We start from the raw sequence: 25,588 nt of genomic DNA, 5'->3' as shown, positions 1-25,588 counted from the left end.
GCCCAATTCATAACAGTAGCAAAATGACAGTTATGAAGTAGCAACAAAAATAATTTTATGGTTGGGGGGGGGGGTCACCACCACACAAGGAACTGTATTAAAGGGTCACGGCATTCATTAGGAAGGTTGAGAACCACAGTCCTACTAGGTATAAAATGGTATCTTATTGTGGTTTTGATCTGCATTTTCCTATCACTCTAAACATTTATCAGTACTTATTGACCATCTGTATACTTCCTCCTTTGGAGAAATGTCTATTCAAATCTTAGCCCATTGTTTAGATGAGGTCTTTTGTCTCTTTGTTGAGCTGTAGGAGTGCATATTATATTCCATTTATTAAATTATTATAGGATATATAATTTATAAACATTGTTTTTTCCTATTCTGTGGGGTTTTTATGCTTTGCTGCATAAATGTTTAAAGTTACATAATTTCGTGTCAACTTGAAGATATATGAAAGTGTAGGGGTGGAGTTTAGCCTGTCAATCAGGTCACAGCCTGATGGTGACTCCTTGTGGGTGTGGACTTCTCATAAGGAGGCTCTGGGAACCTCCCCTTCTCTCTCTGCCTTACCTTCCTACTGGTGAGCCACTTTGAGACTTGTCCTGTGATGCTTTCACTGCCATTGAATCCACAAGACTTTATACACACCAACCTTTGATTTCCTGCATTCTGCATCATTGCTTGTGACTGCGTGAATCTGAAGAGGGACTTATGGACTAGTATTGGGCTATGGACTACAGTTGGACTAGGCTGGGATGTTTTCTTGATATATGATTACTTCTTGATATAAAGCCCTTTCTTACACATGAGTGTCACTGGATTTGTTCCTCTAGCCAGCCTGGCCTCACACAAAGTCTAATTTTTCTTTTTCTGTTTTTGGTATTTGTTGCTCATGCTTTTGGTATCATGTTTAACAAATCACCGCCAATTCCAAGGTCATGAAGAGTTCTTCAAAAAGCTTTAGGGTTCTCAGCTCTTAAATTTAGATCTTTGATCAATTTTGAGTTATGAGCAATTGTTTAAAGCATATTTTTTGCTTCTATGTCTCGCTCTGTGTTTGATTATGTCTCTTAAGAAAACCTTTTATAATCAAGCGGCCATCAAGCTCAGAAGCAACAAAGCCCACATGGAAGAAGCACACCAGCCTATGCAACCACGAGGTGTCGAAGGCATCATCAGAACAAAAAATCTCACCATAGTGAATGAAGCGGGGAGTGCGGAGTGGTGACCCAAAGCCCATTAGTAGGTCACTGGAGATCCCCTTGCAGAGGGGTCTCGGGGAGGAGATGAGCCAGTCAGGGTACGATGTAACAACGATGAAAAATACAACTTTCCTCTAGTTCCTAAATGTTTCCTCCCCGCTCCCACTACCATGACTCGAATTCGACCTTGCAAGTCTGGCTAGACCAGAGGATGTACATTGGTACAGATAGGAACTGACAATACAGGGAATTCAGGGCGGATGAGCCCTACAGGACCAGTGGTGTGAGTGGCAAAACAGGGAGGGTAGAGGGAGAGTGGGTAGGAAAGAGGAAACTGATTATAAGGAACTATATGTGACCTCCTCCCTTGGGGATGGACAACAGAAAAGTGGGTGAAGGGAGACATCGGACAGGGTAAGATATGACAAAATAACAATTTATAAACTATCAAGGGCTCATGAGGGAGAGGGGAGCGGGGAGGGGGGAGGGAGGGGAAAAATGAGGACCTAATGTCGGGGTTTTCAATGGACAGGAATGATGAGGGCAATGAATGTACAAATGCGCTTTACACAATTGATGTGTGTATGGATTGGGCTAAGAGTTGTATGAGCCCCTAACAAAACGATTAAAAAAAAAAAGAAAACCTTTTAGATTTCTCTTTTTAAAAACTCTACTTCAAACACCTGGGTTCATGATATACGTTCTATGCTGAAATTATTCATAACCCTGCCAGAGTAGAAAACCAGAAAATATTTAATTTAATTAATCATTTTCTTCAGTTAACAGTCCTAGGTATAGGTTTGCTGGGAGACAACTTAGTGCCATTTTCCCAATGAGATTTTGGGTTATTTATGGAAAGCCAGGTTCATCCTATCCTCTATTCTCTGGAGAAACAGGAATTAATGTTCTCATCAGACTATCCAAAATAAAATAACCAGTACCTTTTGAGACAGAACTTAAGCAAAATATTTCACGGAAAAAGCCTGCCCTGAGGATGTGGGATATGAGGAAGCTGAATTAGACCAATTATCCCTAAGAATCACAGATACACTACTAGTAAAGATACGTATGAAAATAATTTTTTTAAGTTGTACTAGTTTATTCTATAAAGTACTCTGATTTTAAAGGGACATTATTTTAAAATGAAAATCACCTGTAATTCCAGTAATTTTGTAAACTTATTCACAGCATGCATATTGTAACTTGCTTTTTTTGCTTCAAATCTACTATGAATATCTTTATGTATCATCAGCTGTTCTTCTATATCATATTTATTGGCTTCCCACTATTTTACTATATGATGGCCTATAGCTTAATAGCTTATCACACGATACTTAGGTAGTTTATAATCTTTCACTGTTATGAAAATGCTGTGATGAACATCCTTAATATAAACTTAATGCTATTGCCTTTGAAAGTGTCTATAAGCATACTTTCCAAAACAAAAGCCTCTACTAATTTATACTCAGGAGTACAAATGGTTGACATATGAGGCTGCTAACCATTAGGGTGGAGGTTCAAGTCCATGGACCCAGGGCCCTGGAAAAAAGGGCAAGTAATCTCTGTAGAACAAGCCAGTGATTGACACATATGGGGTCACCAGGAGTCCCAGTGGACTTGAAGGCAACTGGTACCAGCAGTGTGAGAAGGCATCGTCACCCAGAATGTGCATTAACTTTACAAATACCGCCACATTTGCAGAAATAGACCTCATTTTAGTTTGCAATTCTTTACCTATTTTTGAAACTGAATATCTTGTCCATTTTCTTTTTTTTTAGTTTGAAAAAATGTAATACTGTTTATTTAACTTCAAAAACATTTCAGCATTCTAAACATACAAAAAAACAAAACAACCCAGAACATTGCAAAGTGTGTTTAAGTACAGACGGTTCCATCAGTACAGCGGCTCTTCACTGACAACGAAGAGATCGACAGTTCGCTCAAAAACAGCTTTGAAACGACCACCCTAAACAAAAAATTTTTTTTGAAAAGAAAAAAACTGCAAACACTTCTCATGCCAGCTATGTCACTATATACAAAAAAACCCAAACAAACCAAGACAACCTGAAGCTATATGGATGGCCACCGCAGTGTCAACAGGTCAGCTTCACAGTGCATGCCCTGAGCTCGGCCCCTTCCAAGGGCGCCGCCCCCACCCCACCCCCCACCCCCAGCCTCGATGCCAGAGTGTGTGTCCTGGCTTCTTCCGTCTTTCTTTCGTTTTTTGTTTCTTTACAAACCATAGATATGTACAGTGCAGACCGCGGGGGTCCAAGCTGATCACCATTTCGTGAACACCACCTCACAAAGGAAACAAACCAGCAAACACGTGGCCAGAACTGCTCAAATGCCTTGTCAGCCCCGCAGCAAAGTGCGCAGAGCCCGGGGCCCCCAAGCGCCTTTCCTTTTACAAATGCGTGGAAATATGTACAAGTTTGATACAGTTCCAGGGTGCTCCGGACACCCTGACCACGTCAAGCAGACCCTGGACGGGTTCTAGAGCACTTTAAAAGACTACACTATGATCATGATCCAACTGTGGAATTAAACCTAATGAGGGTAACTGGACGAGGCAATCCTGGGCGCTCCCTACTCTAAGGTATTCACATGGAGACAAAGAAACCGTTCTTTATTCATCTTCCTCTTCCTCCTCCTCCTCATCTTCTTCATCTTCCTCTTCTACCTTTTTCCGGGTAACTTTGGCAGCAGGACCCTTCGCATCATCAAACTTGGCCTTAGACTTATAGTCCGCAACATCCTTTTCATATTTCTCCTTCAGTTTTGCCACCTTGTTGATGTAAGGCTGCTTCTCACTGTCACTCAAATTATTCCACATCTCACCCAGCTTTTTGGCCACGTCACCAATGGAGATGCCAGGGTTTGTAGATTTGATCTTGGGGCGGAATTCAGAACAGAAGAGGAAGAATCCTGACGGTGGTCGTTTGGGAGCGTTGGGGTCCTTCTTCTTGCCACCCTTAGCTGGCCCAGAATCCTTCATTTCCCGGTCATAGCGCACTTTGTCTGCCTTTGCCATCTCATCAAATTTGGATTTCTCCTTCCCAGACATGGTCTTCCACTGTTCCGAACACTTCTTGGAAAATTCTGCAAAACTGACAGGGACTTCCAGGCTTTTCTTCTTGTGTTCCTCTCTGCACGTCTGCACAAAGAAGGCGTACGCAGACATCTTGCCCTTTGGTTTCTTGGGGTCACCTTTCGCCATCCTGACTGTATTGTTCGGGCTCTGAGCAAGCCTCTTGTCCATTTTCTATGGTATGTTTATCCTTTTATAGGTGACTTACAAAATGTCCTCTGTTATTAAAGGAAACTAACCTACTGCCTATCACAGTTTGCATGCTAAAGATATTAATTTTTATTAGCTTAGTCCATTGATCTTTACCTCAATAATTTCTCCTGGCCTGATTTTTTTTCCCCCTCCTGTATAGCAGCCAAGTGCATGTACTGGTTGAGATACTGCCTTTCTCTTCTGCAAAGAGTCCCTGTGGGCTTGCAAGGAGGCCCTGGGTGGTGCAAATGATTATGTGCTTAAGTACTAAACTAAATGTTGGTGGTTTGAACCTATGTAGAGGGGCTGCAGGAGAAAGGCCTGGCAATCTGCATCTGAAAGGTCACAGCCAGGAAAACCCTAGGATACATTTCTACTGTGCACATGTGGGGAGGCCACAAGTCAGAACTGATTTGACAGCAATAGGTTTGGGAGTTTGCAATGTGAGGTCATGGCAACTCCTAGATAGAAAAGGGTGTTGACAATTTCATATAATTTGATATATGAAATGCACGTTATATCAAGGGTAGGGCTCTCAGCCTCACGTACACCATGGGATTTTTAAGAGGGATACTCATGCATGTGTTTGGGTGTATATTTGCTGGAAATTTAGGCTTAGGCTGAAATGAATATCCCTTTGTTGATTCAACTGAAAATAGCAAGTGCTGCTTAAGGACAATAAAGGAAAAGTTGGCTCAATCCCCAGCCTCCCCCCAACTCCCATGGAGAGGAATTTTGCTCTAATAAGAGGCAACTGAAAACCTCACCAACTTCTTTCACTTCCTTCCCTGCCAGCAAAATGGTTTCTATCGCTTTGCAACTATAATTCTGGCTTTTAATCTAGCTGAGCCTGTTTGCCCAGTGGGCTTGTCCAAGACAGACACTCTATCTGACCTTAACTGAGAGGAGCCTCTGCACACCCACACACCTGCACCCTTACATCAGAAGCCATCTTCAAAGGAGCTGCAATAAAGCCAGCCGAGAGCCCAGAGCTATTGATGCAGCGTGGGTCTATGCTTAGCTAAAGCCACAGGCCTCTCTGCCTAATGAACACTGCATGGAATACCTGGTAATACTGTCTCCTCCATCTTCCCCATTCTCAAGGAGCATTCCTTAAAAGCAGCTAAGTGTTGGTTTTTTGGTTGCTTTTTTGGGGGGGGAGGTGTTGTTTTAAATTGATTAGCAGATGTGATTTTGCTTACATTCTCCATAAATACGCTGGCTGGCTGCATACCATTGATTACCAGGGGTTTGGTTTACAGCAACTAATTGCTCTCCTTGCTAGTGTTTTGATGCAAAATTCAATAGCGAATGTGTTTTTCAAAACTCTTGTCTTTGTGGTTTGAGTCAGAAGTGACTTGAGGCAAATCCAGTGGACTGAGTTTTCCCTTCTTTAAAATAATTGCTCTCTCATCAGTCCGTGAAGAAAGTTTCCAAATTGTACATTCTAATTGGGAAGTCTGCATTATGCATGTGATGACAAACTATGTTGTGCTGAATAGCATTTTTTTCTATCCCTTTCTTAATGGATTAATTCTGTGCCAGAGTCTGAACAATAGCTGAGCTAGGGCAGTTGAGATGATGAGCTCCCTTTACTGAACTAGTGCCTCGTAGACCAGGAGCAAATGCCTCTTTGACTTGTTTCTTCTAACTGTCCAACATTTGTAGGAGTCTCCACTGGAAGAGCTGGGGTCCCAATTTCTGCTGTCGTCAACATGTCTCATTTGGGTGGAAACAGGCAACTAAGGAAAGTTAGTAGTGACACAGAAATGCTTTCTTACCAGTCCATTCCCAATCTCGCCCTCAAAAGCAAGGACCTGCCTGACCTCAAACTTTAACATAGACCTTTCTGTTTACGGATTGTCGAAGTCCTACAAAAATGATTGTTCTTCAATTTCAATGATCTAATAAATATTTACTGAGTACCTACTAAGTGATAGGAGCCTTAATGGCAGAGTGGTTATGCATTGGGACAGTTCTACCCTGTCCTATATGGTCACTATGAGTTGGCATCAACTTAGTAGCCTGTGGTTTGGTGTTTTTTGGGTGGTGGTGGTTACTGTTATCTTAGACAAGTCCCTGAACTTGTACTTTAAACCCTGGTGGAATAAAAGGTCTGGGTTTGATCATTTCCTGGGCTCCTCCAGGTCCTACATTAGATAATTCTCAATGACAACACACAGAACAAATTTTTCATGGCACATTGGCCCACCAAAATTCTTGGTTTGGTGCAGGAACTCTTCTGTCCAAGAGTTCTTGCTTAGTCCAGCCCCAGCCCAGCCCAGCCTTGAGGTGGAGGAAAGCTCTGTTTATTCTGTTCTACTGACTGGAGTCAAGGAAGACCCAGGGTCTATCCTAGACCACCCAGATATCCTTTCTCAGAAAGTTAAATATAGGCATTCTAGCTTCACTGGCCCTGTTCCCTTAAGATGAGATGATGAAAATACAGGCAGAATAGTCTGGAGTGACTCTCTTTTATCATTTGCACAAAGAAGCAAAGGAAGCTATCTGTAGGGAGGATAGCGTGCCCCAGGAGGGCGGGCGGGCGGGCTGGGCTCCTGACAAGATCTCAATGTCTGGTTTCAGTCCCTATGAGGGCCACTAGAGCTTTAGCCTTAGCCTTCCGGGAGAAATTTCTCAATCATTTTTATAAAGTCGCTGCTTATGGCTTAGGGCCTTAGGCCATCTTTTTGTTTCCCGCCACTTGGAACCAAAGGTTCCATGATAAATTCCTCGCACAGTGCACGGGCCGGAAAAAAGTAGATGCTAAAAGGATGAGGCTAGCAAGATGCCATGGTAGCTAGAAGGCCAGGGAGTCTTCTCCTCATACACAAAAGAAGAGTCTGCAGAAGCTGAGGGCAGCAGAAATGCAGTGTAGGACAAGTGGGACAAAACAGGCTTTGGAATGGCTCCAAGAGGCATGTTGAGAGGAAACAATCACTGTCATTGACAACTTTCTTCAGCGGTGGCACCGGGGAGCAGAGAGAAGGCGGCAGTGACAAGAAGAATATAGTGCTGGGTCAGGGAGATGAAGAGTCACTCAGCATTTACTAGTCCTGACTAGTGAGGGATTCAGTGGGCCCCTAGGGGAGCTGACTGACTTCTGAACAGAGAGGGGCAAGGGACTGGATGTCATGAAGGAAGAATAGATGTGCTAGGCATGGAGGTGAGAGCTAAAGTTAAGAACAGGGGTCCTCAAACTTTTTAAACAGGGGGCCAGTTCACTGTCCCTCAGACCCACTGGAGGGCTGGACTATAGTTTTAAAAAAAACTACGAACAAATTCCTATGCACACTGCACAAATCTTATTTTGAAGTAAAAAAACAAATGGCAAAAACACCCGGCAGGCCGGATAAATGTCCTCAGCGGGCCACAGTTTGCGGACGCCTGGTTAAGAACGCATGATCAGGAAAGAGAAATTTTAGCACATGTCCAGTTCTCACTTCAGGATGTCAGACAGCGAGACAAACAGCATGTTAGAGACTCTATTCTAATCTGTGCTACCACGAGGCAGAAAGGAGCCTGTAACAGCTGCCAGAAGGAATTAGTAATAGAGCTTCAGAGAAACAACTTTACTGGCAAGACATTGGGATTTTCCCAGAGATGAGAAGGATCCTTACTGTCAGCTGTCACTAGGTTCGATTGTGTAGCTCCATCCTCGGGTGGGAAGCAAAGTCCAGCTGAGCAGAGCTGCTGGAGAACTACAAACCCAAAATGAGATTCTCGGCAAGAGACTAGGACCAAGTAACAATGTTTTATTAGAGGTATGTGAAGTGGATTCCAGACATGGGAACTCCTGAAGAGTGGCCATCATGGGAGCCCTGCCTTTAAGTGGGTCATAACCTCTAGGGACAGAGGGGACACCAGCCTTCTTCTCACAGAAGGTAGGGGAAATACAAGCTACTCACTAGAAATGGATTGAGTTCTTGGGATATACATTATGCAGACATTATCAGGAAGTATACATACTGATACTGTAAAATCTCCTATATGTGGGACACAGACGGTTTGTTCCTTAAGAGAGGAAGACACTAGATCTATAGAAATAGTAACTGGAATAATAATTTCTTAGGGGTATGCCAGGGAGGGTTGAGGGCTAACAACAATGAGGGCAAGAAAGAAGAAAATGTCTTAAAATGGATTGTGGTGGTGACTGTACACCTCTTTTGAATATGACTGGATGATTGAATTTTACGATATGTGCATTAAATGTCAATAAGAGAAAGAGACAGAGAGAGAGAATGGCACTAGTTCATAGTGTCTACTTTCAGCTGTCCAAAGACAAGACAAGCCTAGGCTCTCAGATACCTGGCACATGTAGATTCTGTGCTTAGTGTAGCCCCAGTATGAAAAAGACAAGTGGGGGGAAGGGTGGAGAAGTGGGGTGTAGAAAAGGTAGAGTAAACACCTGGGATCCACCCTGTAGGCTGGCTTCTAGAGAAAGGGACTAAGAATACAAGGCTGATTTTTTTCTCCCTGTCAAATCTCAGTATAATCTAGGAGAGTTATTGGAAAGTAGAGCAAGATCAATGGAGGATGTGCTACCAAATACAACTACGGAGAGCTGGATGAAACAAAACTCTGAGACAATGTTCACCCTCTAACTTGTAACCGCTAATTGAGACCTTCTTTTTACTCCTTGAGGGGATGAAGTTTTTAATCTTGAGTTTTATGTGGCATCATAAAAGCTATCACCTTGCTACCAAACAGCAGGGCTGCAAATGTAATATTTAATAAGTACTGAGTGTGGAGCGCACGATGAGCAACTAATCACAATCCCACCTCACATTCCCACAGACCTTACGGTTTCTAAATGTTTCTGCATACATTATCACATTTGCAAACAGCAACATAAAAAATCATAATCAACACATTTCTTGTTTTCATTGCAGATCTGTCTTTCCAAGTTACCTGATTAGTTTTCTTACACGGCTAAACACCACCTAAACAATCTTTAACAGATGATCCAATCACTTGGGGAACCCTTTCTTTTTAACAAATACACTTTGGCCCTGGGTTTTTAAAAATGTTTTGGTTTTTTATCATTTTATTGAGTGCTTTTACAATTCTTATTACAATCCACACATCAATTGTATCTGGCATATTTGTACATATGTTGCCATCTTTCTTTTCTAGACAATTATTTTCTATTCAGCCCTTGGTATCAGCTCCCCCCACACCAACCCTCGTGATCCCTTGACAGATTATAAATTATTATTATTTTCATATCTCACACTGGCCACAGTCTCCCTTCCCCCATGGTTTCCACTGTTCTTCCCCCTGGAGGGGTGTGTGTGGTTGTGTGTTGATCATTACGATTGGTTCCCCCTTCCCCCCACTCCCCTTCTCCCTACCCATCCTGGTATCGCTATTCCCGTTCCTGCTCCTGGGCTGCGTGTGTTGTAAGCCCTTATCTCTACCTGTGGGGTCGTGATGAGAAAGCCTCAAGGAACCAGAGGAATAGTGTGTGTGTTTCGGTGCTTTACTGTGCCCTGGTTGACTCATCCCTTCCCTGTGACCTCTGTGTGGGGGATGTTCCATTGTCTACAGATGGGCTTTAGGTCTCTGCTCCAACCCCCCTCGTTCTCAACCATATGGTTTTGTTTGTTAAGGGCTTTTTGATGCCTGTTACCTGGTCTTGATGACATCTCATGATGGCACAGGCTGGTGGCCCTGGTTTGTATGACCCAGATTTCATACTACACCGTCCAAATTGATGAAAATTTAATGAACAATGGATGTATGAGAAAATATTGGCCAGGCAAAAGATCATAGAAAAAGTTATTTTCTTCTCTTTTCCAAGGTGATTCACTTCAACACGGCCCCTTCCTTAAGCAAGATGTTGGCATAAAAAATGCTGCGAACCATTCAAATGTTCTTTTTATGTTTAAAAGGTGAAGCCACAGACCTTTTCAGCAATGTAACACCAAACAGGCATGCAGCTTCTCCAGATCTTTCCCTGTGTTTAAATATGGCATCGTCAATTCCCCTCTCCCCAGCAAGGCCATCTTCCTTGATCTCAGCAGCTTCCTCTTCATGATGCGTTCACACAATCTGTGAAGCCTCCCCATCTGGTTTGCCAGCAGAATCACAGAAGGATATGTAAGAGACTGGTCCTGCCCATACCACAGGGCTCAGCTTCCTGAGTATTAAGTCCAGCACACTTTCAGCTCCATTAGCTAAGACGGCTATTAGGGGCTAACGTGTTTGGTAAATCTCTGTGACGAGCTGTACAAAGCAGTGTGTAGCTGTGTGGGCTTTTCAGTCCCCTGCCCCCAATTCTATGAAATTATATGGAGGGTGAAAGAGGTAGGCATGTTGTAGAGCTCAGAGCTCATTAATCTGAAAAGAAGTATTAAAGATTTTACTTTAGGGGAAAAAAAGAGAAGCTGATCCCAAGGGAAAGTAAATGTCTAGAAAAGAACGGCAGAATATATGTACGAATATGTGAGATACAATTGATGTACGGTCTAACAAGAGTTATAAGAGCCCCCAATAAACTGATTAAAATTTTTTTTTTAACTTTTTGGATCTTGACTTACATGTATGACTTCTGAATAGTAAAATGGCCCAAGTGGGCCTTCAGCCAACAAGTGGGAGAGCAGAGTTACATGCCTACAGGTTTCCTCCAAAATACTTTTCCCAGTGGCCCCTACCTCTCTTCAGTCAACTGTAATCCAGAGGAACCACCTTGGTGGTACTCTGAAGTACAGGGGCCATAGGTAAGGGCCTTGGTATTCCTCATGCTCCCCCAGCACAGTACCTTACACGTTATAAGCTCTACTGAGTTAAATGGAAGGAGATGTGGGGAGCAGGGCAGGACAGGTATGGAAGAAGAGAGACCTGCAGATCCATCATCCATCTCAATGCCCAGGCAGCTCAGCAGTAGACAGAATCTTTAATGTTCCATACACTCCATTGCGTTTCAATCCTAAACCACTCACTGTTCCACTCATTCACCCCCAGCCAGTCCCCACCTCTATCTTTTAGAGAGTCTCATTTAAGAGATAGATTAGGGAATGTATCAGCTCCGGTTGCTGTTTCATCTCTGGAGCATATGCTCTGGCCCCTCTTCTGGTCACATGCTAATATGTACCCACATGCACACAGCCTACAAAGCACCAAGAAGCAGAGCCAAAGACAAATTTAATAAGCTCCTCAGCTCCTTTTATTCCCCTGGATCAAATTTCATAGGAACCCGTGTCTGTGGGAGAACTCACAATTTAGCTACAGACAGATCTTTGTATTCTCTCAACCTAGTGCTAAATAGAGAATGGAAGGGCAAAACAAGGTGGGAAGGTTGGACTCTGAATATTACACACAAGAGGGCATTCCAGCAGGGATGAACTACAAGGCAAAACTCTTCTTATTCAAGCATGGAGTCTCTCTATTTTTGTTCTCACCAACTCTCTTCTCTTGGTCTCTCTCAACACAGCCAGTACTATTTTCTTACACCTCTTCCTCTTTCTTACCAGACTGATCTTTTCACCCAAATCATGACCTGGGCTCCGACCTTTGCTCCAGCTTTAAATCATCTTCTTCCCCCCACAGAGCACAATCTACAGAGTCTGAAGCTCTTGCTGAAAATGATTGTCACACACTTGCCCATTCCATTCAGACCCACCTCCCCTTTCAGCAGTACCACCTGCGCTAGCTGTTGCTCATTCTCAGGACTGAGGAACTGCGGAATCCTACCAGTGTCTCTACACTGCTATTCTTTATCAGGGGTCTTTTCAAAACAGGGGGCCAGTTCACTGTCCCTCAGACCCGTTGGAGGGCCAGACTATAGTTAAAAAAAACAAAACAACCTATGAACAAATTCCTATGCACACTGCACATATCTTATTTTGAAGTGAAAAACAAAATGGGGCAAAAACACCTGGCGGGCTGGATAAATGTCCTCGACAGGCCGCATGTGGCCCGCGGGCCATAGTTAGAGGACCCCTGCTTTACGTGATGCCCTGCATAGTACACTTCGGCTCTATCTTTACCTTCACCTTCTCTGATAAACTTCCCTCATGAGAGTCCTTTTCTAAACGTTTTATTGGGTGCTCTCACAGCATAACATTCCGCCGTTCAGTCACATCAAGCAGTATCATATAATTGCTTCCACATCAGTTTCAACACCTTTTCTTTCTTCTTGAATTCTGTGATATCAGCTCCCCTTTGTCTCCTCCCCGCCCCCCACCATACTGCCCCAGGAACCCTTATTCTTATTTTTGCCATATCTTACATAATCCTATCTATTCAGTCACATACAGTTCTGTTGTTGGATCCCATCGAGTGGGGTCATACAATCATCAATGCTATCAGCTTCCCCTTCCTCCTCTCCTCCTCCTCTCTTATTTACTCCCTCCTCTTCCCGTACTCTCAGGGAACCATTATTCCTGCTACTGGTTCTGAAGGGTTATCCATTTTGACTTTCATGTACCGAACTATCTTAAATATACAGATGAACATACGCAAATCTAACATGCTTAATGAGATAAAGGCTTTCACGTGATAACCAACCCACTGCAGCTGGCTCATAGCATCCCTCACAGGGCAAAGTGAAACTGCCCACCCAGGGTTTCCAGGGTTTCCAAGTCAGCCTTCATGGGAGCAGACTGCCATTATCTTGCTCTCTCAGAGTGGCAGTTGGGTTTGAACAGCTGCATGCTTTATCCACTGTGCCACTGGGGTTCTTCACTTGATAACACCAAATGGTAAAACAGAAACATAAAACTACAGGAAGCTGCAAGTGCTGTAAAATTTAAGCACTTACAGCACATTATTCTATTTGAAGTCTAAAGTGTCTGATAAATCATAATCTTCCATGTGGTACATAACTTTCCATTAAAATAAAGGCAGCATTAATGAGACTAATAATAGTAACAGCTTCTCCACAAATATATAAAGGTGAAAATCCTAATGATGATAAATTCTGATAAACAAATGATAATTAATCAATTTAATATGTAACTATGTGATAAATCTTTTGAAAAATGGCACAAAGCAAGGGGTGGGGGAAGCATGATTTCATGTAAGTTATGGCTAGAGGGGAAAATGGCTAATTATGTTTTTCAATGGAATTCTTTTGATCACTGGCCACTCTATGGTTTTCTTGATCCAGGTCTTCAAAGCTAGGATCACAAGTTTTAATTCAAACGTTTTCTGATGAACATTAATAACTCTAACTTTCCTAACTGCTAAACAGCCATGATTAAACCAAACCTGTGTGGGTTACAGGACAAAAGGCAAAATAGGCAGTTGCCGTTTAGTTTCTGGGGTCACCTGTCCTGTTCTCCCCAGGTGTCAAGGTCCAGAACACGTTCCATGTGGGGAAGGGCTGTGGCTCTCCCCACTGCTAAGGACACTTTCGGATTACTCAATAAGCAAGGTGAGCATGGGTTCACTTACGCCCATTGACTAATCTGTAGTGAACGCTTATTTTCACTGTTTTTCACCACATCAAAGATTCATCTTCCAGGTCTGGCTGGCATCAGCCTCTCTCCCAACCCCACAGCATCTTCCTACAGAACCAAAGCCTCTGTTCAAATCCACAATCCCTGACAAGCACAAAGCACCTAGGAAGCAAGGTAAGCATGGGTGTGATTGTACTTGCTCACTAATCTGTGGTGAACAATCGCACACGTGGTGAAGCTGTGCTTACCTTGGTGGCTGGGTAATCTGCCCCTGGAGACAGAAGATGTCAAGAAGCAGTTCCTGTCTCTTGAACACTCACCAGGACTGCAGAGTCTCATCCCCCTCCCCTCACATCTGTTTGGCTGAAGGACTGTCAGACAAGAGAAAAACACTCCCTCTTTGGAATGTATTCTGTGTCAGCTGCCTTTTTAGAAATAACCTTCCCAGGTGCTGACATGAATATTCACCAGGGTGCACCAGGCACAGGGGCCAGTCTCCAAGCCACGTACACTAATCCTTCAAAATGTATTCCAGGCAAGCTACCAGGGCAAACTCCTGTACAGAAACCAGGCTTTCCAGAGATGGATAGTGGATGGCTGAAAGGAGAAAATCTGAGTGAAGGAGGCAGAGACGAATAAATCACTCATATCTAAGGCCTTGCTGCAGCCAGACCTTCCCAGACAGACTCAAGTACAGAATGAAGCGTTATTAGAATATCACACTGTGTGAAGTAAATGATGCTTCTTTTGTTCAGCTGGCTCATCATTCCTCATTAAGTGAAACAAATGTTTACCTCTCCTATGAAGTCCTGGTGGTGCAGTGGGGTAAGCACCAGGCTGACCCCACCAGCTAGCTGCTTCATGGGAGAAAGAGGATGCCGTTTATTTCTATAAAGATTTACAGCCTCAGAAACCCTATAGAGCAGTTCTACTCTGTCCTATAGGGTCATTGTAAATTGGAATCCATGGGTTTTTGTTTTTTATCCCAAACCCTACCTGTTGGGACCCCTTTTTACTTTCTTACTATTTGGGCTATACAGTCATCCTGAGAACTAAACAGACACCCAGATGCTGGAGGAGAACTCAAGATTTCTCAGAACCCTACCCCTGGCCCTGCATCCCCCAGAGCCAGCACTGAGATTCTGGCTGAAGGGCACAAGGAGACGTGACTACGTGACTCTCTGGCTTAGGAGGCAGGGCAGCCTGTTGTGAGTGGCCAACACGCTTCAGGTGGTCAGTGATGGGTGTCAGGAGCTGGTCAGCAACCTTGAGGTACTCTCTAAGGACCCAGGACTGGAACTCTTCCAGCTTCAAGCACAGCCTGTCTCTAACAGCTGGGGGCAGTCAGGAACATTGAGATTTCCAGCAGCCCAAGGAAAGAAGGGCGCATGAACAGGTAAGAAGAAAACGGTGACGCTCTGGTGATATTCTGGGTCAAGTTATTTCCTCAGCCCCCTGGGACTATGCAGGGCTCATCAATTCTCTCCTCAGCCTCTAAGGGACACAGGTACACCCCAAGGGAATGTGATGTACGGAACAGAATAGGCATCATAGGGGACACAGGAGTCTCAACTCTGTTTGCTTTGTAACCATATATCCATACATCCACTCTAGTTTATAATCTGTTGAAGGGGACTGGGATGGAGGGGAATTTTAATCAACATTATTGGGTTCCTTTTTTCCTTACTTTTGTTTTATCTGTTGTCTTTTAATTTTTCCCATTAAAAAGTATTGACAGATCAATTCTTTGGCATTTCTGTCAGATTCTTATTGGTCCCTCCTTGTGCCAGCCCCCAAAACTCATCCCTGTTAAACACAGTAGGGGGGAAAAAAATCCAAATGGTCATGAATGGATCTTTTCCCCAATCCAGGTGCTGATTTTCAATAGTCATAACTTTTAATAATAGGCTTATAAGTATTACCATGCACATTTTTTAAACCATGAAAGGTAATCAATTTCCCTCACTCCATTCTCACCTTCGTGGAGGGATATGTTAGTGAGGAGAGGAGCTGAATAGATTCGAGGTTGATAAACTATAGGCTGTATGCATACAGCGACCAACTGAAAAAGTAGGGAAAAAGAGAAGGAGAAATAAAACAACAAAAAATGAGGTGATGGGGGAACAGAGCACTAATACACCCATAGGAAAGGTATTGTTTATGTCTCCACAGGAAAGGGAGAAAGGGACCAGGCCCCATCTCAGAGCACCAAGCCTTGAGGGCAACACACTGATGTGGAACAGTGAATTAACAGAGAAGAAAGACGATGGGGCCCTAGCCCAAGCTGAGCTATGTCGACCCCCTCCCCAGAAGAAGGTAATACAGAGGACAGCACTGAAGATACAGCCCAGGGAGAGTGGTGGGTCTGTCCAGACCACATGGGTGTAAACTAAGAGGGAAAGAGAGAGAGAGTGGACTTCATCATGTCCCACCAACCCCTGGGGACAACATCCCTGCTTGGAGCAGCAATGCACAGTGAAAGAAAAACAAAACCAACCAACCAAACAAAAAACAAAACAAAACCCAAAAAACCCAATAGATAGTTCCAGGTCTGTCTGTTGACCCATATATGTTTTCCGTACAAGTCTGATAAAGTGCCAAGCCCTGTCTGCTGAGTCAGAAGTCTATTATATTAAGTCATATTTTCAGGATTCCTCAGGCACTTGGTTTCTTTGCAGGTCAAACAATTCCGAGGAGTAAACAACGGGACCAGCGGTTTGAGGGGACATGGGAGAGGAGGCTGGCAGGAAGGGGGAGTACTGAACCAACAAGCGGAGGGATAAGAGAGCAACAAGAGATCTAAAATTGATGGTGAGGAGGGCATTTGATAAAGTGCACTATATCTGAGGGGAATTACTGACAGCCGAATGGAGGGTGAGCATGATAGTGGGATAGGAAGAAGGTGAAAAGAAATAGAGGGAAGAAGTAGGAAGCAAAAGCTATTTATAGAAGTATAGCTACAGGCATGTAAATATGTTAATTTATAATGAAAGGGATAGAGGCCAATGTACATATATTTATATGTTAAGTATCAAGATAGCAAACAGACTTTGGGCCTCTACTCAAGGCCTCTCTTAACACACGAACACTTTGTTCTAATATCCTGGCACTCTTTAATACTCACCTTCCCGACATGATCACTGAAGACAAAATGGGTGCATAAACAAATGTGGTGAAGAAAGCACATGGTGTCCGGCTATCAAAAGATGTAGTGCCAGGGGTCTTAAAGGCTTGAAGTTAAACATGTAGCCATCTAGCAGGGAAGCAAATAAACCCACATGGAAGAAGCACACCAGCTTGTGTGATCATGAGGTGTCGACAGGAGCAGGTATCAGGTATCAAAAGATCCAAAACAAACAATTATATCGATATGAAAGAGAGGGGTTGGAGTGGAGACCTAAAGCCCATCTGTAGATGATTGGACATCCCCCCACAGAGGGGTTACAAGGAAGGGATGATTCAATCAGGGTGCAGTGTAGCACTGACAAAACACACATCATTCCTCTAGTTCCTGAATGCTTCCCCCACCCCCACTACCATGACTCAGTGCTACCTTACAAATCCGGCTAGACTGGAGTACACACATCGGTACAGATAAGAGCTCTCGACACATGGAATTCAGGACAGATAAAACCCTCAGCAACAGTAGTGGGAGCAGCAATATTATGGGAATAGGGGAAAGGTAAGGTGAGGATGGGGCAGACGGGGGAACCCATCACAAGGTTGGATATATAGTCCCCCCACAGGGGGACGAATAACAGAAAGGTGGGTGAAGGGAGACAATGGACAGTGTAAGACATGAAATAACAACAATAATATAAAAGTGGTCAAGGATTCACAAGGGTGGGAGGGTGGGAGGGTGGAGGAGGGACAGGGAAAAAAAGAAGAGCTGATATTAAGGGCTCAAGTAGAAAGAAATTGTTTTGGAAATGTTGATGGCAACACATGTACAAGTGTGTTTATATATTTGAATGATGGATTGTCATAAGATTTGTAAGAGGTCCCCAATAAAATGATTAATTAAAAAAACAAACAACTATGGGCTGTGGCTGCCTGCTTGCAAATAAAGTTTTATTGGAACACCACCAAACCCATCTGGCAGAGTTGGATCACTCTAAGAGACACTGTATGGTCTGCAAACTCTGAAATATTTACTATTTGACTCTTTTAGAGATAAAATTTGCCAATCTCTGAAACAGGAAAGCTGCTTTTATTGAGCAGTGAAGAGTTATGGAACCAGGTAGGAAATAAAGGTACAGTTTAAACCCAGGCGGGGCTAAACCTTAAAATGTCTAAAATCTTCCTTCTTTTGAAAGTGTTTCAACAGATTTTCATGTAGATTCCACAGTTTTAGATTCTGTTGCAGTCCTATCTTTGTTACTGTGGCAACTGTACTGACAATATCTGGCTTGCCTTTCACCCTAATTTCTGGTCCTTTTTCTAACAGAACTGAGAGAAAATGGGACCAGAAAGAAGAATACTTCAATTAAGAAGGAAAACCATTCCCCAAATCTCCTGATTCCCCGAAATGATGAAACGCCAGGAGCTGTACTCTCAGGTTGATGAAGTGTCCATATACCATGTCCGATGGCCCAGCCTCCAGGTCCCTACTAAGACATTGGTGGTAGTAAAGTGAAAATGTGCTATAAAGACCTCTATAGTAAAATAATGATATACAAGTTCTATCATGCAGTGCGATGGGTTTCTCTTTACATATGGCCTCTGTGATCCTAGGTTTGTAATTCTGCTAGATGACGCACTGGGCCACAATCTAGCAAAGGAAATGATTTGCGATGCATGCAGGGTGTATGGAACTCTTATGGGGGTGGTTCCCTTAATTACTAAGCAAACTAAGTGATCAGTCAGTGTGCGGTGTTGGTGGGAAAGGTAGGCTTATAAAAGAGCCAATCCCACAGAGGTTGAGCAGACCTCACGACCATCAAGGAGAAGAGCGAGGAGAGGGGTGAATTCTTTGGATCCAGGGTCTCTGTACTGAGAACCTCATAGACCAAGAAACAGAACTGTAACACCACAGAGTGCCTGGAAATGGCAGGAACAGCAGGAGGAGGAGCCAGGAAACCATAGCAAGGCAGTTGTGGTGGACTTGGTGATGCACAGAGCAAGAGAGCTGAGGTTCTTTAGGCAGGAGGCTTGCTGGTGGAGTGTGTTGTCGCTGGGTACTTATCAATAGAGCTAAAGAGTTACTGCACTTGCCCAAGGAGGGCTGACTGGAGCTCTGGTGTTGTAGTGGGTTACATATTGCGCTGCTATCTGCAAGTCCCAAACCACTGGGCACTCCCCAAGAGAAAGATGAGGCTTTCTAATCCTGTAAAAAGTTGCAGTTTTAGGAGACCAACAGGGACCCTTCTTCCATGCTTATCGGGTTGCTATGAGTCAGAACTAAGATGATAGTATTGAGTTTGGTTTTGGAGTTCTGGAAGGAGAGCAGAGGTCAGGCTGAGAGGAGCTAGACCAAGAGAAAGCTACTAGCCTGTATGGCTGAGAAGAATGACCTATCTGTGGCCATGGAGGTGAGAGCCGTCCTGGTTAGAGACTGCCCTGATTGACGATCTGTATCCAGTTCCTTGAATTGGAATCTGTTAATTCCCTAGTAAACCCTCAAAGTGTGAGCATAAGGCCTATGAGTTCTGTGTGGCAACACCAACAAATGATCACACCCAACAGAGAAGTAGAGAGTGCCATGGGGAGGATGACTGGTGTCAGAATTTTTTTTAATTGGGAGAGTGGAGGTATGCCTGACCTTCACGTCCTCAGAGTCAGCTTTGTGCTGATGGTGGTTATTTTTAACCTCCCCCCGCCCCCACCACCACCAAAGCTAGAGGACTCCTGATGCCACGACAGTATATACAGTCATTGATAAAGCAGCCAGTATGACAGCAGTAAAATAATAATGCAACAGTTACAGAGGAAGATGACACCACAGACTAAACCACACCAATTAAGTAGACGCAGTGAGCTGTTTGTTGGTCACCAGGAGAAAATGGATTTGGATGACATTATCCCCTTGCCATCTCTCCCACTTGTCTACTGGGATTATAAAGAGCGTATTACAAGATAGCTGGCTGGGGCTATCTATGACCACAGAACAATAAAAGCCTTACAGTACTTGGCATTTTAGCAGAAGTACTCATTTGGAATCTTTAATAAAACCCATTTTAAATGGATGATTCTGTTAAACAGTTTCCTCCCAAATGGTTCCAACTAATTTCGGTGAAGACTTGTCTCTGCATCGACCCTGTTCAACTGGAGCCTCACTGCAGCGAGTAGTTTCCTCCTGCACTCAGACGGCTCGGTCAACTGGCTCACTATTAACTGGTTCCCAAGATTCTCTAGCTAAGGCTTTGTCTGTTTCTAACAAGGTACTTACTTTAGGCTCCTTAAAAAGCCAGTCCTTGGTTACAGGTACTTTCTTACAATTTTTCTAACCTCAGGAAAGAAGTGACCACACAAGAGTTGAACAGCAAGAAATGACAGGGCTGGTGGCGCAGTAGTTGAGCACATGGCTACACACCAAAGGTTGGTGGCTTGAACCCAGCAGTTGCTCTGCAGGAGAAACACGTGGCCAATCTGCTCTCATAGGGACAACAGCTTTGGAAACCCTATGGAGCAATTCTCCTCTGTCCTAGATGGTCACTGTATGCCAGAATCCATTTGGCAGTTATGGGTTTGGTTTGGGGTATTAGAAACCAAGGGTCCTGGATGTTGTCAGATGGCAGATGTCTAAAGGACTAAGGAACAAGATCTATCATCATAAACCACAACCAACCCTTCTTAATACAAGGTTCTTGAGAAACAAAGGATCATTTTATTATAACTTTTGGCTCCAAATTTTAATATAAAGGGCTATAGCACCAGGGCATTCACCTTCTCATGCTAATTGTGCCTGGATCGCTTCAGACCATTGTCCTTTCTCTGACACTCACTTCTTATTCTTGGCCCTTACACTATATAACTTAACTTATACAGGATCAACGCAATACATGGTCTGGTGTCAGAGCAACAGGGTGAATATGGGAAAATGTCTAGCACTGAGCTGGCCCTGGCTGAGGCACTCATCTCAGCCTGGTCACCTAGGAAGATAAGAAAGGAAGTAAAAGTATCCGAGGATGGGTCTACTTACCAATCTGTTGCAAGGACAGAAGGGAGCAAGGAAGTGGGAAGGTTTGGGGAACAGGTAGCAACAAGGAGGGAAGTCTGACAGGCCCTCTCCTTAGCAGTAGTGGCCCTGGCCCACGGGAGAAGAGACACAGAGGTGACTCCGCTCTGAGGCTCACTTTGAGTCGTGCAAACTGACCAATAAGCAGCATTACCTTTGAAGGGGAGATACAGGCTGTGACCATGACATCATCTTATGGAGGCATGAAGATGGTTACAGGGAAAGGTGCAAAGACACAGTGGGAGGAAAAGCAGAGGGTCTTTGCATTTCTTTCCCCAAGACGTATAAATCATGGTATTGCTGCAACTACCCTTCAACTGACCAGACTTCTCATTTCAAAGGTCCCAAAAGCTCCTGCTAGAAATGCACACTGGAATCCTAGGACACAAAATACCACGTTATCTGAGAACTTAGGTGAGGAAGAAACCAGAAGTGATAAGAATGTCACTGGCCAATGTCCTTTTGGAAGTCAGAGGCGCACCCCCCCACCCCCCAGGTCTTTTAGTGTGCCATTTCAGGAAAGAGAAGAAGGACAAGGATGCTTTAACCCCAGATCTTAAATATGGACACCATTATTTCTAGCAGGGTTTTCCACATAATTAACCTGCCACTATAAAATACTAAGAATATGCAGAAAAGTTTCTGATATTGGGATTTATACATATAGCAGGATAGTCAACAGTCCTTAACTTGGTTAGTTAATGAGATGCTTTGGTAAATCAAATAACTCTGGTGAAACAGGTGGTCCATACGGATTACCAATTTTTAAAGAACTCAAATATGATACAGTACAAGTTAGGATAGTACAACCACAGCAAATGAAATTTATTTTCCCTTTCATAAATTAGAAGATTATTTGGGACCATGCCCTGCCTCTTGGATGTTAAGAGGCACATCCATTACCGTGATCCGGGTAAAAAGTACAAGCAACCAGCTACAGAATACCAGTAGATTAAATGCTAGGTCAGAGTTTACAACTGAAGCACATAGGTTTTTTTCTAAGAAGTAAATTTCATGACTAAGAAATCAAACACATTTAACCAGTAATGTTTCTCATTTGGCATTTGCTTTTTATTTAGAGACCATTATGAAGCTGAGCATTATGTGAAATGGTTACCTACAAAGTACTATTTTGGTTAGTCCCGAAGCTGTGGGCTTAAAAGGCATCTTTTAAAAATAAAGACTACATATGATAAATGGTTGACTTTTAAAAATTTCCAGGTTTGAAATGTCAAACAAGAGGTAGGATGCTGTGACAGATACTGTGGGGGTAACCCAAACCCTAGCACAGCCTTCGGGTTTCTTAGCTAACATTGCTTGAATGACAGGGTTCCCTACTACCAATAATTATGAGTGGAACTTGGCTGGGTAGAGCTGCGGGTAGAGCCACGGCTTTTCCTAAGCAAAGGGACAGGCTCACTTGGCAGGGCTTTTTACCCTTTTACCAGTGTGTTCATCTCCCTTCCTCCTGACTAAAATACAGACAGAGTGCTCAGAGCTGCAGCAGCTGCCTTGTTTCTCTGAGGCAAAAATACCATGAAAAAGACCAAGAACATTGCAGAGCTCAATGAGTAGCAGAATCAATACTGGTAGCCACCCACCTACCTGTGGCCTGTTTGTTACATAAGACCAAAACAAAGAAAGAAAGAATACATTTTCTTTTTTGTTTTGTTTCTTTTAAAGATCATTTTATTGGGGGCTCGAACAACTCTTAGCACAATCCATACATCCATCCATTGTGTCAAACACACTTGTACATTTGATGCCTTCATCATTCTCAAAGCATTTGCTTTCTACTTGAGTTCTTGGTATCAGCTCCTCATCTTTCCCCTCCCTCCCTCACGAACCCTTGATAATTTATAAATTATTATTTTGTCATTTCTTACACTGTCTGACATCTCCCTTCACCCACTTTGCTGTTCTCCGTCCCCCAGGGAGGAGGTTATATGTAGATCCCTGTAATCGGTTTCCCCTCTCTACCTCACCCTGCTTCTAACCTCCCAGTATCACCACTCTCACCACTGGTCCTGAAGGGATCATCTGTCCTGGATTCCCTGTTTCTCCAGTTCCTATCTGTACCAGTATACATCCTCTGGTCTAGCCGGATTTGTAAGGTAGAATTGGGTTCATGATAGTGGTGGGGTAGGAGAAAGGAAGCATTTAAGAACTACAGGAAAGTTGTTTCATTGGTGCTATACTGCACCCTGACTGGCTTGTCTCCTCCCCGTAACCCTTCTGTAAGGGGATATCCAGTTGCCTACAGATGGTCTTTGGGTCTCCACTCTACAATTCCCCTCATTCACAAAGATTTTTTGTTTTTTGATGCCTGATAACTGATCCCCTCACCACCTCGTGATCACATAGGCTGGTGTACTTCTTCCATGTGGGCTTTGTTGCTTCTCAGCTAAATAGCCGCTTGTTTATCTTCAAGCCTTTAAGACCCCAGACACGGAATCTTTCGATAGCCAGGCACCATCAACATTCTTCACATTTGCTTATGCACCCACTTTGTCTTTAGCACTAGTGCAGGGAAGGTGAGCATCATGGAATGCCAGTTTAATAGAACAAAATGTTCTTGCATTGAGGAGGCCCAATGTCCATCTGCTACCTTAATACTACACCTATCAATAAATGCACATAGATCTATTTCCCCATTGTCATATATAAATATATTTACATGCCTGTATTTAGACCTCTATAAAAGCACTGTGCCTCCTAGTTCTTTCCTCCATTTCCTCTTGTGCTAATATCATGCTCCGCCTTCATTTAGGTTTCAGTAATTCCTCTTGGTTACATTGCCCTTGATCAAGCCCTAACAGGCCTCCTACACCCTCCCCACTATGGATTTTGGATCACTTGTTGTTCCCTTACCCCTGGGTTTGTTAACACCCACTTCCTTTCCCCCAGAACTGTTGGTCCCGTTATTTTCTCCTCCAGATTGTTTATCCCGCCTATCTTATCTAGATAGACCTGCAGAGATACTAATATGCATAAAAAACAAGACAGAGCAAAACAAAGCAACAAAACAACAAAAAGAACAATGACATAAAAAAGAAAAGCCTGTAAATAGTTCAAGGTCTGTTTGTTGACTTTTAGGAGTGTTTTCTGGTCCAGTCTGATGGGGTGCCACACTCTGGCCCCAAAGTCTATTTTTGGTATTCCCTCAGGATTTCCTTGATGTGCTCCCCTTGCTGTTCTGTTGCATGCATTTAGTGTTTTGCCTTGGTGTGGTGGGGTCAGGTCGGGCACAATTCTCGCACTGTCTCTGGTGTCATGCCATGTAGGGCTATGGGTCAGTGAGGGATGTTGTGTCTGACAGTGGGGCCGGCCATATGGTCCTCTCTGTGCATTGGCTGCTGTGAGCAGGGATATCATCCTCAAGGTTTGGTGGGCCAGGATGTGCTCCGCTCTCTCTTCCTTTGCCTTCATTTGCTCCTCTCTGTGCTCTGATCAGACAGGTCCCTCTTAAAAAACATATTTTCAAGGTCTTTTTAATATCAAGTTTCCTGTTATTTGAAGCCAAACACAACCTGGGAAAGTTTCCCTTGGACAAATAAGTGCTAGTTATAAAAAGTGGTCAAGTGGTCAAGTCTTAGTCACAGACTTGACTTAGTCACAAAGGAAACCTTCCACAAAGATTTCCAGGACGTACACCTGTAGAAAATGGGTGGGTGCAATGGAAGGCACACTACCGTCTCGATGTTCTTTGTAAGGTCTCAGGAGCACTGTGGGCTCAGATGACAACATGGACCCCTCGGAGCTGGAGTGCAAGCACGGAAGCCCATGGCCGGTTCACGGTGCAGAGAAGGAACCCAAATGATCACCTGGGGTCCTCATCTCCTGAATAAAGCTGACGAATGCAGTCAAGCTCCAGAGTTACTGGAAGACCTGCAACTAAAGGGTCCATGAGCCAATTTAAAACATTAAACTGTACAAAAATCTACGCCGTCTTAACTAGTGTTCAATTACAGTAAACGAATGGTGTGGTGCGACTGGTGATGCCAGAAACATTGAAGGATGTGGTTTCAGGTATCAAAAGTTAAGAAAGAGGATATGGGTCCCTAGAACTCAAGACAGAAAGGAGAGAAAATCCGAGGAGTAAAAGCACACTCTGCATTTACACAGGCCACCAATACCCCTTGCTTGGAATCGGATACATTGTTTAAAGAGGCAGCACAGCAGGAAAAACTAGTGCTCAGCTAGAGCTAAGCGCCTGAGTGTCCAGCAAAGTTGCTCCAAGTCCTTGAGAGCCAGAGCCAGCCTGTCATCACCATCATTGTTCCTAGAGGAAGGATGCGGGAGTGGAGGTGGGTGGAAGGCAAAGGCAGAAGGCACTCGGTTTCGGGGCTCCTGTTTGTTCTTTAGATGTACAAGGATGTCAAGGCCTCTTATGGTAGCCAGTTGACAAAGGGACAATCTTTTTTTTAAAATCATTTTATTAGGGGCTCATACAACTCTTATCACAATCCATACATACATCAATTGTGTAAAGCACATTTGTACATTCATTGCCCTCATC

At 43.7% G+C, this 25,588-nt stretch overlaps 2 protein-coding genes across 3 annotated transcripts in view; both read right to left on the bottom strand.

Annotated features, from left to right (window-relative positions):
* The window catches only part of BTBD9 (BTB domain containing 9), a 462,890-nt gene that overhangs the window by 99,147 nt on the left and 338,155 nt on the right, over positions 1 to 25,588 (bottom strand). The window lies entirely within an intron of this gene.
* Positions 3,470 to 4,447, bottom strand: HMGB3 (high mobility group box 3). The gene has a single exon (XM_004710744.3). It carries the CDS (start codon positions 4,423 to 4,425, stop codon positions 3,835 to 3,837), a length of 591 nt encoding a protein of 196 aa, XP_004710801.1. The 5' UTR covers positions 4,426 to 4,447; the 3' UTR covers positions 3,470 to 3,834.

Source organism: Echinops telfairi, unplaced genomic scaffold (assembly GCF_000313985.2).
Source record: "Echinops telfairi isolate 266 unplaced genomic scaffold, ASM31398v2 ScPeMD7_3533;HRSCAF=4204_1, whole genome shotgun sequence".
NCBI classification, from domain to species: domain Eukaryota; kingdom Metazoa; phylum Chordata; class Mammalia; order Afrosoricida; family Tenrecidae; genus Echinops; species Echinops telfairi.
This window is presented reverse-complemented; position numbering and strand designations above follow the sequence as displayed.